The sequence below is a fragment of the Meriones unguiculatus genome, chromosome 2, assembly GCF_030254825.1.
Source record: "Meriones unguiculatus strain TT.TT164.6M chromosome 2, Bangor_MerUng_6.1, whole genome shotgun sequence".
Taxonomy (NCBI): Eukaryota; Metazoa; Chordata; class Mammalia; order Rodentia; family Muridae; genus Meriones; species Meriones unguiculatus.
Genome location: NC_083350.1, coordinates 19,981,141 through 20,000,051, shown reverse-complemented (window position 1 = coordinate 20,000,051; position 18,911 = coordinate 19,981,141). Strand labels below are relative to the sequence as shown.

General features: G+C 40.9%; 1 protein-coding gene across 6 annotated transcripts in view; it reads left to right on the top strand.

Annotated features, from left to right (window-relative positions):
* The window catches only part of Tcf4 (transcription factor 4), a 339,325-nt gene that overhangs the window by 106,167 nt on the left and 214,247 nt on the right, over positions 1–18,911 (top strand). For all 6 annotated transcript variants that reach the window (XM_060377099.1, XM_060377094.1, XM_060377098.1 and 3 more), the window contains exons 3-4: positions 10,048–10,109; positions 13,560–13,656. In XM_060377099.1, the coding sequence (XP_060233082.1) occupies positions 10,048–10,109; positions 13,560–13,656 (159 nt within the window). The remainder of the gene's footprint in view (positions 1–10,047; positions 10,110–13,559; positions 13,657–18,911) is intronic.

The window sequence follows — 18,911 nt, the reverse complement described above, 5'->3', positions numbered from 1 at the left end:
GCCTGATTTTGATAACTTACTGATCTGTCACATAAAGGTACTGAATAATGAAGAAGTAAAAAATAATCCATATGTTCCTGCTTGCAAATTATTCAGGAACAACATATAACTTAAGCTGCATTGTAGTTAAAATTAGGAACACTAGTGACCATTGGGAGGAGTTTAAAAAATACTTCCTTTTGTTCTCAACCTTTGATCTTTTATTGATTAGTAGCCAGCGGAAGCCAGGATAGCTGTAATTTCTAATGAGGGTCCTTAGGGACTTTGCTGGTCAGCCAACAATGTGGGACCACCAAATAGCGTTTATGTCGTGCGTTACTTTCTGGAAGAGTCGCTAAAATCATCTTGAGGTTGCTTAGTGGCCAACAGTAAATAACAGGCTCTCCAATGTTCAAAGAAGTGCCTGAAGATTGTCTAATATGGGGATTCAAACATGGTACAATAATATTACACTTTTTCTAGATTTTGGGCTAGTCAGGGCAATATACATTTGACCAAGTAAGTGTGTTGATAAACCACAGATATTGCATATATCCATCTTCCATGTTTTCATAATTCTCATGCATAAGGTTATATATGATTACGAATCAGATTGTATTTAGGCAGCATAGACCACTGAGCCCGTGGAGCAAAGGGAAGAGAGGCCTGTGCCTCAGCATTGCGACCTCACGTTAGTAAAGTATTTCAGATTTGTTTTTGAGAGATATCAGATGCACATGGACTCATAAAAGCATGAAGTTTCTATAGTTCTAAGAGCTTTTGGGTGCACATGTGTTCGATGCTGTGTCCCCTCTTTTTAACTGTAAGAGAGAAAGGGTTTTGTTGAAAGTGGGAGGAACTGTGTGTTCTGCCTTGATCAAGGAGTCAGATAATCTGGTCTGTTTGCTGAAGGGTTCTGCACCTTGAGACTTTTATAGGGCAGTTCTAAAGCTCTGAGCCTTCTTATTCTGCCGATACCCAGAAGATTGCTTTAATGAGGAGTAAAGGGCCTTTTTCCAATTACAAGGGAATAACTATATTAAGTTCCTGTGTTATGTCAACCTGCTTTGATTTGATTACTGTGCAAGAAATGGATTTATCTGTCAGTGTTACTTAATTAGGCTTTCTCATTGATGTTTTGCAGAGTAATATAGTGTGGTTTGCACATTTGAGCCCAAATACAGAGAAAATTGGCCTAAAACTGAGACATGACCCCTGAAGAAAACATGTGGAATTGGTTGGTTGCCTGTGGCAGGTCATAGGCTGTGTGTGTGAACACAGGTGGAAGGATAGATAGAAATGCGGAAAGGATGGAAGGGAAATCTGGGGTGCGATGGGGTGTGTGTGAAAGGGAAAGTTGGTGGTTGGGTAGTTATTTGATACATAAGTGACTGTTAGAAAGCTGGATTTCTGAATGCTGAAAAGTGTTGGCTTTACCAAAACCAGAGAATGAGAAGAGATAAGAATACAAGAAATGGGAGAAGTGTTCCTTTAAAAAAATGTATTGTTATTGTCATCATCATCATCATCCCTAAAAAGGGAACTAGAAGGAAAAAAGTAGGAAACAATAATAAAATGTCTTTTGTGCATTTGGAAGAAGTTGACCACCACTGTGGTTATACCTAGCAATTTTAGCCCTGCTAACATTTCAATTAAAGGAGCCCCTCTTCTCAGAAGTTCACAAATGACACTTCAGGGTGCCTAGATGAATAGGGGAAAACAAGGAAAAAGACAGAACTCTTGTGAGCTTCAACTTTGTTCTCCCCACACCCCTATTGGAATACAGTGAATACATTATTAAGCATGTAGGCGCTTTCCGTTTCTTTGTATTGGTGGTTTCGCACCACAAACATTACATGTATGACTTTACAAATATACGTGTAAGTTGTATGCTCAAGGCGTAGGAAATGAAGCACGTCTTTGAATTTGTTCCTCTGTTTAATGTTTTATTTCCTGAAATGTTTATCTTGTTTTTGCTCACCTTGCCAGAGGAACTTGCCCACAATAGCCTCCCCGTTTACTTGGATCCTTTCGGGTGTCCCTATGAGATGAGTTTGGTGGCTATCCTCAGCCTCAAGCTTCAGGTACCACAGCTGACTTCAGGCTGTCATTGTCACCTGGTTTGGGTCCTTAGTGTCCCACTGTGCTGTTTTAGGGAGACTACTTTTTAGGGTTACAGTTTATATTGCTCTATTCATGGCCTCTCTGGTTCCTGAGCTCTTGTTCAGGACTTCCCTTCAGGGGAAGATCATATCATCCTAGCTGCCTGGACCCATCATGGCGTCAATCATGGTGTCAAGTCTCTCACATCTTCCATTGATTAGGCAAGCGAGTATTTTTCAAGTTAGATTATCAGGGTCAGCTCCAAACTGCAGGAACTGCTTCAGAGTACAATTTGTAGATGACTTTTGTCTGGATTTTCCAGTTTAACTATCTCCCTTGCAGTTTAAGAGGATTGTAGAATTTCGGACATATTTTTATCATGGTAGTAATGTGTTATTTTACTGTCACCTGAATTTGTGAAAATTCTCTCTCTGATTCATACTGTGAAACTTATTCCATTCTATGTGCCCACATGTCCAATACGAACTTTGGAAAAGGAGTTTATAAACTCAGGAAAAATAACACTTGTTTATTTGTTTATTTATTTATTAGGATAACATTTTTTTTGTTATTTAATAGTGTTTAAAAGGCATACTAACTGACCTTAATAAAAGGTAAAAGCATTACAGTAATCCCACTCCAAACAAGTTATTTTCTACCCTGTGTTCTCTGCAGTATCTGCACTGTACTTCCAGGCATGTACACTTCAACACACACACACACACACACACACACACACACACACACACCTGCAGTTTCTGATCTGATATGGAAAGCCCAGAGAAAGCCAGAGCTGACAGTAGTGATTTGAACAAGGGGAGCCCAGGTCTGCCTTCTCTTCACTGTGTCTTAGAGCGTGCGTGGAAGGTATCACTGGCTCGTCCTTTGCTCAGTCGGCTCTGGTAAGTGCCGGAGATACTCCTCAGTGCCCGTCCTTGCACAGATTCCTGCACGCTTAAGCACCCCATCTTGTTCCTAATAGAAAACAGCAGCAGTCGTGGTTGTGTGGACATGGTCTATCAGTGTTAGGAGCGCCTCAACTCTCCCCATGTCGGCACTAGTCCTCAAATTTGCCTTCAAATCACTCCTCTTAGAGCTCTTATTGTGCTGGGTGCTAATGAAAATGTGCACGTCCTTAACACGCTCTTTGCTGATGAAATATTTTGAACTCTAAATTCATCTGGCACTGACGGAGAGCATATGCCATCTCAGTTTGTGCAGAGGGCTCAGCCAAGGGTTCTTCCTGGGCTGGGGAATTAGTAGGAGCCACAGATGTACACATTCTGTGAGTCTCCATGATGGCGTGGAGGGTACGTAACAGCTCCTGTTGTTGCAGAGAGGACTCAAGACAGCGTAGATGCTAACCTGTTTCAAAAGGATTATCTTTCTCGGAGGAACTTAGCACACTTAGCCTCTGCACGCTTTCGGATATGTGGAAGTGTTCAGTAAGAAGCCAGTACATCTCCCCAGGAGCAGGCATTTGAGTGATGCGAAGTGTCTGTCGCCTTGTCTGCGATTTCAGGGTGCTCTAGAGTCTTGGGTGTTTAGTGTGTTCTAGCCTTAAAGTAATGAAAGAACTAATTCAAAGCTTTACATAGAACCAGGGTATCCAGTTAGCACTCATACTCGTTGAGAATATGCCTCCTTAATATTTGGTCTGCCTTCTTTGGGTAGGTCTGTGGTCCGCTAGTATAACTTTAGACAGCACTTCATTCAGATAGCAGAAAGATGCTGTAGTCATAAGACATAAGATGAACATTTTAAAGATCACTGAACCTACTGAGAAAATGGAATTGTTTGAATTCTCGCTTATGATAAAGCCTTAGAGCTTCGTGGAGAAAGTGGCCTCCGTCCATCCCCACCATTGTGTGGTTTTCCATTCTCCAGGTGACTCTGCTGAAGCCTCTGGTCTTTTTAGCAAAACTAGGAATTAGAAAAGTGTGAGACTCAGACGTCCTTAACTCGCCGTTCGCAAGGGGCTTAGAGCACTTCAGTTCTGGAGGCCGCGAGCAGATGAGGTGTCCTCAGGAGGGATTGGATGCTGAGGTTTTGTTCTGGAGATGGTACTTCCTAATGTTTACCAAGTGTCAATCAGCCATTTACCATAAAGGTATCTCCTTTAGCTGGCCAATACTGTCTTCCCTTTGTCTGCCTTTGGGTAGGTTCTGCTCTTTTTTCATGGTTTGTTTCAAGAGGCCATTAAATTTCCTAAATTGGCCTGGCGGGGTTGCCCACACCTTTAATTCCTCTTGATTAATCCCTCATGAGGCAGAGGCAGATCTCTGTGAGTTCAAGGCCAGCCTGCACTACAGGGTGAGTTCTAGGACAGCCAAGGCCACACAGAGAAACCCTGTCTCAAAAAAGAAAACACAACCAAATTTTCTAAATTGACCTATGTCCACAGGGCAGAAAAATCTTCTTGAACCCTTGGGTTCCAGCTTTCCCTTTGATTTTGTCTTGATGGAACTTTCATATCTTTTCAGCTCATTAGTATTTTAAAGAAGATGTAAAAGAAAAAAAAAGCTGTTATCCATCATTTTTAGTCTTCTGTGGGAGAGTTATCCAAATATACTAGCCTGTCCTATTTCCAAGAATGGAAATCGAACTCGCTTATTTTATGGTTCACAAAAATAAGTTCAGAGAGGCCAGTGACTTATTTGGACTATGGTGATGGGCACAGCAGAGTGCCTTTCAAATCTAAGGCCGTTCTCAGCTCCCAGCACAGTGCTTCGGGCGTTATCCAGTTTCCTTGTTAGTTTCAGCCTGTTTGTCCGCCAAGTAGGGAGCCAAGTCATCAGGTCTTGAAGAACAGGGAATGGATGGGAAACCATGGAAGGTTCTGCCGGAATAGCCTACCTCCCAGTGGCAGCTTCTGTTTAACTCCTGCCCAGACAACCTTTTGTAATTTGGTAGTGAAGGGGCCTTAGAAGGACTCCAGAGCTATCCAAGTGAGTGGAGAGTTCCCTAATGTCTTGGCCACTTTCAGAGTGACCTACACATCTGTCAAAGTTGCTGGGCTTATCCTACTTTGTATTAATATCAGAGAAAGCTCAGGCAATTGTATCCATTTCGATCTTTTGAAAGTGTAATTTGTTCCGTCTACAAGTGTTTTTGTACCACAGGAGTGGCAGGGCCTGTCTCTTCACACGCTCTCATCCACACGTTTTTCTTTTGCTACTATGTTGCCTTGATCTTTCCCCACTGGTTGTTTTGTCTTATAATCAAGACAGGAGCACTTCCTATACAAAAAAATCACTTCATCACTTGTTTGATTCAGTAAGGAACTAATGAGCCCACCCTTTGCTCTGTACCATTCAAGGTGTTAAAAGGTAGTTAAGCATGTTTCTTTTCTGTAAGGTATATATTTATAAACATATTTATATAAATACAATATAAATTTATATAAATTATATATAATAAATAAGTAAATAGGTAAATAGGAAAATCGCAGCTTGGGATGGAGTGTGCAAATATCCACCGGCTTATTTGTAGAAGAAATGTCTGCAATATCAACCCAGCCTCAGCAACTCCCCAAGTTTGATTTTCATAGGTAAAATAAATTATTCCTTTCTATTCTGACCTCTGATTGGAGAACTTAAATTTTCTATCAAATTTAAGATGTGTTAGTTTTGTTTTTCCTGAACAATTTTTGTCTTTTCTGATAATTGCATTAAGTTTTCTTTTTAACTTAGTCAATATAATAGCTTCTGAAGTCTCCATGTGCCTCAGGCAAACATCTGGCCCATTGTATTGTCTATTTTGATAGAATCACTATATACTGGCTTTATTATTTACGCGTTACGTTGTTACCTTTGGATTCATTCAAATGTTTGTTCAATTTACTTATTGAATATTGTTCTTTAATGTTTCATAGCTACAGTAGTGGGTAGAAAATGTGCATTAAATACATTCGCTTCACCTGGTGGACTGGAGGGAGCGTTCTGACTGGTGCAGAAGTCAGAAACCACTGAGGTGTGTGTTGGGTGCACACACGGAATCTTGATCCCATATCACCTGTGCATGTGTCTTACTGCTTCTGTTTACTAACACGTCAGGTGCAGTTCTAGCCCACCTAATCTTCACTTCTCGCAGATGTAAAACTGGCGTGCTGTTAGGGCCTGTAAGTGGCCAGCACAAGGCTGCTCACCCTTCTAGGCTTACTTCATCTGAGAGGGCAGGAACAGTTAAGCATGCCTACCCATGGCCGTCAGGGCAGATGTGGCCAGAGAAGGCTAGAAGGCTTGTACAGAATTATGAACTTACTTTAAAGCATTGAGGTTTTAGCAGGGCCTAGTGGCACATGGCTTTAATCCCACACTTGGAGGCAGTTGCAGGTGGAACTCTAGGAGTCTGATTCCAAAGTGAACTCTAGTGAGTTCTAGGGCAGTCAGGGCTACATGTCGGGACCCTGTTGCAGAAAAGCAAAAGCACCTTAGTTTTTTTTTTTTGTTTGTTTGTTTGTTTTTGTAGGGCAGGGATTTGTTTTGTATTATTTTAAATCCAGTTCTGTAGGTCTCAACCATGGGCTTTGTAGATATCAGTGATTTCTACAGCGCAGTGTCAAAAGCTGGACACCTCTTCTATGCATAGGGAGTAGTAAGAACAAAACCATGTGGACATCGAGGCCATACAGTGTCTGGCGGGGGCGAGCGGTAGGCAAGCATAGGCCATGTTCAGGGTCTAGCGAGTATCACTGGGATGCTGTTGAGACAAGATCATGTGGAGTTAGAGGTTTCTTTTTTCCTTTTTTTTTCTTATTCTAGAGGACTTAAAATTATGTGTGTGTGTGTGTGTGTGTATGTGTGCGCGCGCACACACATGAAGACGTCAAAGGATGTCACATACTCTGGGACTGGAGTTACAGGCAGTTGTGGGCTACCTGATATGGGTGCTCAGAGTCCTCTGTAAGAATAGTATGTGCACTTAACCACTGAGCTCACTACCATCAACCGGAGAACCCTTTTAAGGAACCGGGTGAGGCAAGCTGCTATCAGTGGTGTGGGCGGGATTTGTCTTCTGTTTCTAGTGGCGTATCCTGTGGTTCTCATCCTCTGCAATGCGCCTGAAAGTTGCCTGGGGACCTTGTGATAAACACAGTTGCCTTTGCCTCACGGGTGAGGTCCAGGCTCAGTGTGTTTGTGGTGCACCCTAAGAAGCTGGCTTTGAAGTGAGCATGCGAAACGATTTGGATGGAGGCGGGTGGACGTTGAGATGAGATGCTCTGGACTGGTTACTGAGGAAATGTTCACTCACTTGGCAGGTCTGATGATGCTTAGGGCAGGGAAGATGTAAACAGATGGCCAAAAGTAGCATGTTTACCTGAATTGTGAGTCGCCACATCCAGCTTTCTTCTTGCTGTAGATAAATGCCTACCAGTTTATATAGATTTTTTTTTCTATAGATAAAATAGAATTATAACTCACTGGGCAGAGCTGGTGATTGGTCCTCATCCTCTAGGTCTGGCTAGCCCAGGGAGAGAAGATCCTGTTCAAAAGAGAGCAATAAAAGAGAGGAAGCAGGAAGGGAGGCAGAGCAGCATGAGGTCAGGAAATGAGAAAGATGGAAATGGGAAAGGATGGGAAAAGAGCAGTCAGATCTGATTGGGTGGGAATCTCTTTGTGGAGGAACCCAGCCAGTATTTAACCTGTTTTGAAAGAGCTCGACTTCCAGCATTTTTAATTAGTGGCTTGCTCGCTTTTGAAATTGCCCAGTTGGGAATACTCAAGTTTTGTTGTGTTTTATCTGCCAGCTAATTAGCAGGCTGCTGGGTTGACCATCATTTTCTCCCTTTATTCGGTGGACAGAAGATAAGCAGAAAGGTCTACTGAACAGTTCAGCTCAAGCCTGAGTTCAAATCCATAGCCAAGGTGTACTGGGGGAAGAATTCTTAGTTATAGGTCGAGTTCTAGCATGTCTTGTCTCATTGGCCTGGGGTGTCTGTATCCCAGCAGGGTCCATACTTGGGCAAGAACATTCATTTGTGATTGTATGGGCCTGCTCTGTGTCTTCGTAGAATGGTTAGCAGTGTTCCTGACCTCTAGCCCAACCAGCAATAAGCAAAAATGCCTATGGAACTGGACAATGTCCTTTGGTGGCAAAACTGCCCCCAATGGCCGTTCCTTAGTAGAACTCTATGCTCCGCTTTGCCCTCGCCTATCTTATAAGTCCAAAGTCGTCCCCCCTTCCTTTAATTAAAAAATAGACAAGTCCAAGCAATATGAAATCTATCGCAGACAGAGAAAATAAAATCTATTCCTTTCTTGCTTTTTGGACAGATTTAAGGGCAGGGTCCCATTGATCCAAGTTGGCTGTTAAAGATTTAAAGAAAAACAAAACAGAACAACAACAACAACAACAAAAAAAAGCAAGTCAAGTTGTGCTGAATGTTTAAAAATCTGCAGTGATTGCGAGATTTCATTTTTCCCCTGAAAATATTTGTATTTTAGTTAAGAGTCAAGAGAACTGTGCACAATACAAAACTAACTGGTGAAAATCCCTGCAGGTTGTAAGTGACTTCTTTGTGTACGATAGCTCAGTGTGTGCAGGATAGGGTCGAATGTTGGGCTGTTAAACAGCAGGTTTGGGGGAAGTTTTACACCTTGCTCTCTGGCTTGATGTGGTCTCCCGAGCTTTCTTTCTGTGCCTTAAGCTTGCCATGCAGCAAGTCTAACTGTCCACTGGGGACATCTGCCTGTAACTTCTTATCTTCTGAACTACCAGCCAAGAGGAATTGAGTAACTGTGAGAGAGAAAGAGGGAGGAGGAGTGCGAGGGAGGCAGCAAGAGGGAGAAAGAGTAGGTACAGGAAGCAAAGGACACAGAGGGATAGAGGGAGGGTGGAGATTTAAACTTCTACCAGTAAGTTAGTTGCTGTTGCCATCCCATCTCTTAAGATATCCTGTTACACCGTGTCCTTCTCTGTACCCCAAAATAAGCCAATTAATTATACTGTGATAACTTCTGCTGATAATAAACGAGCAGTAATGAGAGGAGTGACAGTAGACCATTAAGAGAATAAACAGTATCAGGGAGTTGTTAGGAGAGTCAATACATAGGATTATGTCTCCTCCATCAGAATTTCACACCCTCCTCTGATTTTGTCACGGGATGTTTGTGATGGCCACGTGCCATCAGCCAGGATCAATATATACATATATACATACATATATATATATATATATACAAATATATACATACACAAATACAAATAGATATATATATATACATATATATGTTGGGGAAAGGGTAGATATGATCAAATGCATTATATCAAACTCAGAGCAATGATGATGATGATGATGGTGGTGGTGGTGGTGGTGGTAGTGATGGTGATGATGATTTTAGGCTATATGGAACATCCTGGATTTTTTTTTCTTTCTTTCTTTTTTCTTTTTTCTTTTCTTTCTTTTTTTTTTTTGTTGTTAGAAAGAGAAGGTGTTCCACAACCTTTAAAAAAAGCCCACATTTTTTCATGCTGTGCTGGTGGGAGCAAACTACTGAGTTCTTTCATTTTGTTGTCTGCCATACCAAACTTGGCTGGAGAACGAACAGTAACCAGTATTCTGGCTGTGATGTTGAGAGTGTGGGTATTTACTTCAGCTTAACTTTCCTCTTGGATTAAAACTGTGCTCCTGTACTTTTGAGCTTGTTTTGCCCAAAAGATTTTAAGAAAACTTTAAGCACAATTTCCTATCTTTCACAAGGGAGGCTATCAAATGCTGTGGAGGATAAAAGCAATTTCTACGTGCATACCTCTGGTTCCTGAGGGTCCGGTTCACTTCTGCTGTGAATTTAAATTAGTTAATTTAAGTAGATGGGTCAGAAGCCACTGTCATCATGGTAGCCCTGTGCCTGGTTCTTAATTAAAGGCAACAGGAGATTAATTTGAAACATTAATTTAAAAGTGCATATACAAAAAGAAAGAATTATTGCAAGAAAGCCTAAAGAACTTCTCTCTTGTCCCTAGATGTAGAAGACAGAAGTAGCTCAGGGTCCTGGGGGAATGGAGGCCATCCAAGCCCGTCCAGGGTAAGTATATCTAATCTTTTTCTTCCTGCAAGCAGACATGGCATATATGTAAATTAAGCTTCTTACAGGCTGCATCAGGCATGCACACACAAGGGTGCACCCTATGTGCATGTACGCATGCACACACATGCACATGCGCGCACACGCGCACACACACACACACGCACATACACACAGCTGCAGAGATCTGTATGCATCATCAGTTTAATGACACCCAGATTTCTGGGATTTGTGCTCTGATTGGTTACCACACCTGAGTTTATACCTGTTGCGTTGGTGCTACCTAGAAGAGAAACCTCCTATCAAACACATGGCTTTACCTTTGCCAGCCATGAGCCATTTGATAGAAAGTCTTTTGTTGCATTCAGACCGAATTTAAATAAATCCTAATTTGCCCATCACATGTTGTCATGACTAGACTTCTGAGTAACACCCGGAGAGTCTAACCTCTTAGTATGATCTGCAGAGCAGATCCACATGGTTTCACATTGTGGCCATGCTGCTGTTCCATCCATCAGGCTATTACGAATGGCATCTTTAATGCACTTTTTTAAGGTCCTCCAGGCCTGGAGCAGGTTTCACAATACACATACAATGTCCCCTGTTAGAAGAAGACTTAGCGCAGTGAAACGACCATCCCTCCTTCCTGCTTCTCTGGCTGGTGCAGTCAGCGGGGAGGGGACATCTTACATGTCCCATCGTGTTGCATTGGGGAGGGCTCTGTCTCGTCACTGGAGGTGGGGATGGCCCATCAAGCTGCGAGGAAGGCTATTTTAGCCAGTCATACTTAACACGGTGCACCTGTCCTTGGCACCGGGAGCCTCACGCTGGTCTTCAGGGTGTAGCAGGATCTCTAAGCCGACTAGGAACTCTGTTGAGCCTTGGAGCAGCTGTCGAGCCTGCCATTCTAATGCATTATATGGATGGGTTGAGGAAATCTTTCCTCCTCCTCATGTTACAGTCTGCACTTGCACAAATAAATCCAATCCCTTGACAGCAAGTGTGGATGACGGAAGGTCCCTCCATTGTTCTGTTCACTCAGGCTTTCTTAGTTTCTTCTTTTTATGTACAGTTATATGTGATTCTGTACATCCCTGTAAATACTGAGCTAAATTCTCATAGTAAATTTTTGATTTTATATTGACTTCTTACTCTTGATTTCCTACCATTAGCTTACTTTTAAAATTCAAAGTGTCTTACAATGAACATGTAGGCTAATATATAATGGACTTTCAATTGAATTTTGACAAACAGGGTCCATTTAGATAATCTTTTCTGTATTACTTTTATGTTCAGTTTCCAGAAGCTGCAATTTTTATTGAGGTTAAAAAGCCTGTGAGCTGGCTCAATAGGGAAAGATGTTTATTGCTAACTCTGCCAACTTGATCCCTGGGACCTACACAGTAGAGAGACAGTGAGCATCAAGTTGTCTTGGAGTTAACCTGCATATGCTGTGGCACACATGTGTGCTACTCCCACCTACAACACACATCCAAAACAAATAAATAAGTATAATTAAAAGAGAGAAAAATACATTGGTAGGACTTGGGAAACTAGTCAGTTGGCAGAGAGCTTACATACAATCGTAAGGCCTAGGGTTTGATTCCCATAGTTCATTGTTAACAAAAGAAATGAAAAATAAGGGAAGGTACTGTGTGCTCAAAATCCTTGCACCTGGGGATCACTGACCAGTTAGCGGGCCCTATTCTGTGCATTTGATGCCTGAATTTGACTTCATATACATGCGTGACCCACACAAGTGAGTACACACAACCACACTCCCACATTGTGTACACACACACACACACAAATATATGCATACACATAAGAGCTATATTGGTGAATGATTTGAATCACTGTACTGTAATTTATATTTCCCAAATCCAGGGAGTTTCGCAAGATAGGTGTTTTTAGACTGGTATATCGGTGACCTTGCTGTGTCTGTTTCCTCCCCTCATCAAGTGGTGCTACAGTCTCCTACACAAAGAAATGTGCCGACAATGAAATCAGATAACCTGTTTTAAGTTCGTAGAGCACTATGTAGGATGAGGACATTTCACAAATAAAGACGAGCATTATACAGTCTTCAGCATGTGATGTCTAGTTCAAATAAACATCCGAGCAGGGCTGGATTGCAGCAGCATCTTTGCTAAGTCTTTCATAAACGAGGAAAGGCGAGTGAGAACAGAGTGGCTTGTCCTGAGGGTCTCTGTCCTTCTGTAGTGAGTTGATGTGGGTTTTTGTGGTTCTCACAGCATCCATCTTTCATGTGTGGACAGATTCCACCCTTTGGCTAACACACCAAACTGATACCCCTGAGTAAATTTGACTTAGAGTTAATTGACAGTTTGACCAGCTGAGCAGACACCCTCCAACCCCATTTCTGGTCACTTGTTCTTTAATAGACTGAGATTTGAATCAAATAACACAGTTGTTTTTTTTTTTTTTTGTGTGTGTGTGTGTTTTTTTTAACTCTTATATGTTATTGAATTTCTCCATTGTATTTAGGTGACTGGAAAGCTTACAAACAATGTATTAATTTTAAATTCCCAAGATCATTTTTATATTTTTTTCTTCCAAAAAAAAACCCCATTCCTGTTAAAATTGCTTTTGTGTAGCATATTTTGTTTACCTGAACAAATACTGACTTTCATGCTGAAGCTTTAAACACTGTGTATTATTGTTGTGTGAGAGTTTAAATATGTGGGTGGAGAAGGAAATTCACATGTCACTGCCTAGATGTAGGGGTCAGAGAACAGCATTGTGGGCTTATGTCTTTGTCCACTTTTACATGCATTCTGGAGTGTGACCTCAGGTCTTGAGGTGAATGCAGTAGCACTGTTTCCCTCTGAGCCAGCTCACAGGCCCTGTACTGAAGCTTTGACGTTTGTTCATCGTTCAAGTATGATATTCTTCACATTCCTATGTGTTAATTACTAATATAACGAGCCACTCATTTTGCAGCTGCAACAGTAGCTAAAATAAAACATTGCCACTGTAACATTGGAAGCTAAATGTTGCTTAAGCAGCCCTACCTTGCTTTTACAAGAGGCCAGTCATTGAAAGCTGTGAAGCATTTCTCCTTGCTTTAACGTAGGTTTTGGGAAGGAATAACTTTCATTGTATGCAGTTTTACTTCATAGCTGCCTGGTGTTTTACATGCATTCTTTCATTTAATCATGTCAACAATTTTTATGCAGTTGTTACCATTATCAGTATATCAGTAGTAGGCAGCTATTACTATCGAAAACATTTGAATTCTGAGGATTCAGGAGTTCTCTTTAACCTACTATGCACAGGAAAGTACAAGTTCTTACAGTGAGATTTCATGGGGGCAAATAATAACCAACTACAACTTCTTTTGGCAGGAGAGATTTCAGTATTGGTGTGTTTATGTGTGTAATTTTAAATGCAAACCAAGAAGTCTTAACTCCGTTATTTTATTTGCAGAACTATGGAGACGGGACTCCCTATGACCACATGACCAGCAGGGATCTTGGGTCACATGACAATCTCTCTCCACCTTTTGTCAATTCCAGAATACAAAGTAAGAAAAGTTTTATTTTAACACGTACTGTTGGAAGAAAGCTTATGTTTTGTGTTGGAAGGGGAAATCTGCCTCAGACAGGCATTCAGTTTTTTGGAGTAAGAATAGCAAGTCAGCTTACTGTGGTGCTCTTAAATGATAGAAATCCCATTCATAAGTAAATCATATTAGGATGGCTGTGACAGTTGGTCAGCAGAACAGCAAGCACCACAAGTGCTAAGTTTTACCAACATGGAATTAAAGACTCTCAGTAATACTTGGTCTGTGTAGACTTGTGTCTTCAAAAGTCTTAGAAATTGCTGCTTTACAGTAAGGAGTTTCCTCAATCCATAGTGAAGAAGTTGAAGTGGCAGATACGTGTAATAAAACATTTGGCTTTGTGATTGGGCAAAGACATGTCATCAGTGTGACTCCTTCAAGTTGGAATTGTACAGTCTGGTTGTGCTTTTGCTAGGGTGTGGACCTGATGCTGACTGTTTGGGCAGACCTCGTCCCTTTCACTTTATGACAGGAATATAGCTGCTTGCAGTCCGAGTCTGTCTGCAGGTCTCTGTAATGCCCTGCAGACTGGCTGTGCTAGCATATTTCTCTGCTTTTGACTACTCGGTCAGGATGTTTGTTTAACAGCACTAAACCTGAGCAATGAAAGGATAATTCATAATAGTTTAAAAGGCCCCAGTGGTGGCTTCCTTTTGATTGAAGACAATGATCTTTGTTCTAGTAAATGGGAGGTCTTCACAGTAGGTAGTCTTTCAAACTGGCCAAAGTCTGTCGCAAATCTGTCAATAAATGGAGTTCAGTTTTATGACACAAGCTCTCGGACCATCCTCCGAGGAAAATACTGAGCAATAATTATATTGTTCTGAAACCGGAATTGCAAATGCTTTTTAAGAGTGCCCTGATTCTAAGCCTTGGAAGCTATGCCAGTTACTTAAGATGTTCATGGTCCTTTAATCTCTCTCTGTCTTAGTTTTTTTTTTTTTTTTTTTTTTAATTGCTATCAAGTCAGGTATTTAACACAAAGTTGTTTTTAATGGATAACATCTAGCTTTTGCCTCTGAATATCTTCACTGGGTACCAAAAAAAAAAAAAAAAAAAAACTATTTGATCCAGCTTCTTGTTCCTGGTCTCTTTTTTACTTCAAAATGGTAAACTTGATGTTGAGGTCTTAATTTTTAACTAAAGCAGGAGTCCTTGGATCTTTTCAGTTATTGGTGAAAAATAAGTCAGTCCTCAGTTAACTCAAGATTTGTGGAAACAGGTGACAAGGCATTATCACCTAGATTTGATAAGACAAGTTTAAAATCCTTGGTGTCAATAGGAATGATTTTAATACTTGTCTCTTTGCTTCTCTGTTCATTTTCACCTAACTCTGAACGATAGAGTCAGAGATAAAGTTAAGAAAGTGGCCTGAGAAGTAATATGAAAAGAATATACAAATTTCATTTAGAAACTTCTGAAATTATTCTGTGATCAGCTAAAATGTTACCGAAAATATGTAAGCTACTTGTGTTTATAAGTTTGGTATGTATGTAAGAAAGTTTAAAGAGCAGTCTGATGGGTTAATGTTTCAGAATATAGGAGGGCATACAACTGACTTAAATAACTGCTGTTTTCCATGTTTCTTCATGGATATCTATTTCACAAATTAGTTTTTTTATCCAAACTATTTAAATATAAGTAGGCTGACACTGTGCTTGGTTGTTGTATAAGCTGAAAACCCCTGTCAGCTTCTCTCCTTCATCTGTCTGCCTTCCTTCCCATTAAACTCTTAGTCTTGGAGGCCTAGACAGAGCCCTGCATTGTGCTGGGAAATGTGGCCATGTGGGCGAGTCTCCTACCCCCTGTTCCCAGTGTAAGGGCTTCTAGGTTAGATAGGCTGTCTGGTCTGAAACATGGCTCTTTATTGTTTACAAACTGCCACATTTTCCACCTCAAGCAGATTTTTGCACAGAAAAGAATTGTGCTTGGTCTAAATGGTTTATCTGACATTAACGGGGCAGTGTCAGACTTGGGTCAAAGAAGTCACTATAAGAGGGAGAGGTCACTGTGCACTGCGCAAAAAGACACAAAAGGAGAAAAAGACATTGAAACAAGTATGAGATGCCTTACATTTTTAGCTTTGAGAAGAATTAGAAGATATTTTTAAAGAACCGAGGATGCTGGTGCCTTGAACACTCTCCCACTCTGGTAATTTCTCACATCCCAGACTCTTTTTGATTGGCTTGGGCATCTCAGGGCCTGACTCTGGGAACAAAGATCTTCCTTGCTTTTGCCCAGGTGCTGAAAGTACTTTTACAAAAAGCCTGTTTGAATGTTAGGTGTTTTTAGTCTTTTTTTTTTTTTAACATAAAGACAGAACATGGTTTTCAGAAGATTAAAGACAAGCAATTTTCAAACTAGAGATGAAGTAGGACCCACTGCTGTCCAGCAGTTTGAACTCTTAGAATCTTGAATGTTCAATGTGTTCAACCTGTTTTCTAATGCTATCACCTTTGTGGACATTGTCCTCATACTGAAAGGGCTCTCAGAATCTGCTAAAACTTTGGGCACTCCAAAGTCCACTCCTGGATCTTTAACTGGTTTTCATTAAAACTACAAACAATTTCTTTATATTCAAAGACTTTATTCCACCATGCCACATTAGGGTAAAAGCTATGGCATTGGAAATAAATCAGCCACTTTATTGGAGCAGATTCTCTATTGTCAAATCAATCAAAGCTGTGACTGAATTAGGCGTCTGCTACAGAAATAAGTGACACTAATTTTACGGGAAGGAGTTATTAACTGCAGATGACCTGATTTCTCTCTCTCTCTCTCTCTCTCTCTTTGTAACTGTTTACTTTTAAAGTTTTATTTTATTTCAAAGACTGGAGAGAGAACTGCATCCCTCTCCTTTTCTGAGTGAGTTATTACTTACGATCTGTTTTCTTTCTTATGGCAATACCCTGTTTTAGGGACACAGTACAGTACTTGTTAACATGTCTGCCCATAAACTTCTTTATAAACAAAATCTTCTTTTTACAAGTCTCAACTTTTACAACTCATATGTACGATCTTTTATAAATGCTGTAGTTTTTATAAAATAAAATTTTGGAGGTTGTACCAAAATAACATAACTCAGTCCATCTCGTGTCTTTATCTTAAAATTCTGGCCAAATGAGATACAACTGATAGAAATAAAAAAGAACTTATTATTTTTTTCCTTTTAGAAATAAATGTGTTAATCTGAAAGTAATAATACCCTGTCTGAAAATTGTGAAATCCCCAGTGTAAATATAGATGAGCACATGTTTGTATATACATGAGTGCACACACGCACACGTGTGTTTGTTACGTTGGGAGAACTAATGACCCCCTTGGCTGCAGGTCGTCTTCAGTAGAGACCTTGTTGTCTGGCGGTGGTTGTCATATATGCAGTTTCATTAGATGATGCTGTGCAAACCCGGCAACAAACACATAATTCAGAAAAGCCAAACTTCTGCTAAAAATGGCTGTGAGTGGCTTTTTGATTTTGTTTTGCCAAGGGACGGGCTATGAGGGGTTGAGAGACTAGAGTGCGCTGGCCATCTAATAGCCTCCTCTCCCACCTGAGGTTTGCTGTGGGCTCACGTTCCTCAGAGGCAGAACCACCAGCTCACCTTAGATATGACCCAGGGCACTGATTTGTATATAGAGGGGACAAATCACGTTAATGTGGTCTTCATCTATTGGAAACTTGTTCACTGTCCTTATGAAGCAGCTTAATTAAACCTTCACAGGTGGTCAGTCAGGTAGCCTTTGGAACATGCTAACAGGACAAAGGGACATAAGTTTTAGTCCGATGTCTTTAAAAGGATTATTTATATATTCTAGAATTGTTTGAAAACCCTGGCAAGGAGTGTACACAAAGAATATAGATTTTTCAGAAGTGTTCTCTTTTTACAATTTTTGTTTCTGCCTATATTAAGACCATAAATTTGATTTTTGCCAGGCGTCTACTTTTTGCAAGTTATTGTCTGAGTATTTTTTTAATGGTAGGCGCTGTGTTTGTCAGCTGAATCTCGTTGGTCTAAGGAAGGATGGAAGCATGTATTCTCCTTCTATTGTTCCAGACTGTCGGTTGAAAACCACATTGTTGGAGGAGGAGTGCGCCTGTTGCCAAGGAAGTTATATTCAGGAATTGGTGAGGGGACATGGTGAAAAGTGATACTTTTTAACAGTTGCCGGCAGCTTCAGGGTCAGCTGCTGCCGTTTTTTACTTGTTCCAGTGCGAGTGGCTCAGTTTCCTAGCTGTGGTATTCATGTCTAGTCCTTAGACTGTACCAGGCCAGTGAATAACTCACCACCAGAGTCGCTGGTTTTAAACCAGCTCAGCGGAACATTTTACTGTGGGATTAGATGGAGGATTCGGGAAGAACTGAAGAAAGCTGCTGGCTTATAGGATGACCTTTGCGTCTCATCTGGGTTAGCCGTTGGTATTTTGATTTGGTTACTGTGGTCATATTGTGACAGCTGCTGGCTCATTAGAATTCAGTTCCACTGCTCTGTTTGCCTAGCAGGAATATTTAGGTTTGTATTACTTTAGAGTGTTTATGGCTACCGTAAGTTTACCCCAGCATAAAGGTGAAGCATTGAGAGCCTTCCCACAACAGTGGCAGAGGCAGGGCACGCAGACTTTTTCAAATGACACATTCTCAGAAGATGCTAACGTGTTTTTCTTCAGTGAAAGATGGAAAATGCCCAATGAATTGGCTTTATGAGGAAAACTGTGTTTGGAAATCTTCATGTACAAGGGGAGGGAGGCATGACCGCAAAGAAACATCATCTTTTCAAAGCCTGGGTAGTTTTACTAGCCCACTTGGGCAGATGGGTTTTTGCAAGCCCACTAGGTCAGATGTAGAAATGTAAATATTAATAAACAGCAACCAGCCAACTCTGGAAGGTTTTGTTCAAAGTATTCTGAAGCAATTAGATGAGCAGGCTGTTTTCAAGTTTATTGGTGGTGGACATTCCTTCTTTACTGCTTGTATTATTGTTTCTGTTATTATTATCAGTCACCATCATCCCCATCATCATGTTGCCTGTTTTGGGATTGAACTCAATACATTTGACCTTATATAGTCTAGCACGTGCTCTACTACAGAGCTAAACTTCCAGCCCTAAAGCCCATTGTTGTTGTTTGTTTGTTTGTTTGTTTGTTTTTGTATGTGTATGTAATGGCATTTCTTATCTTGAGTTGTCCAGTTGTCACTTCATATGTGTTGGGCTGATAA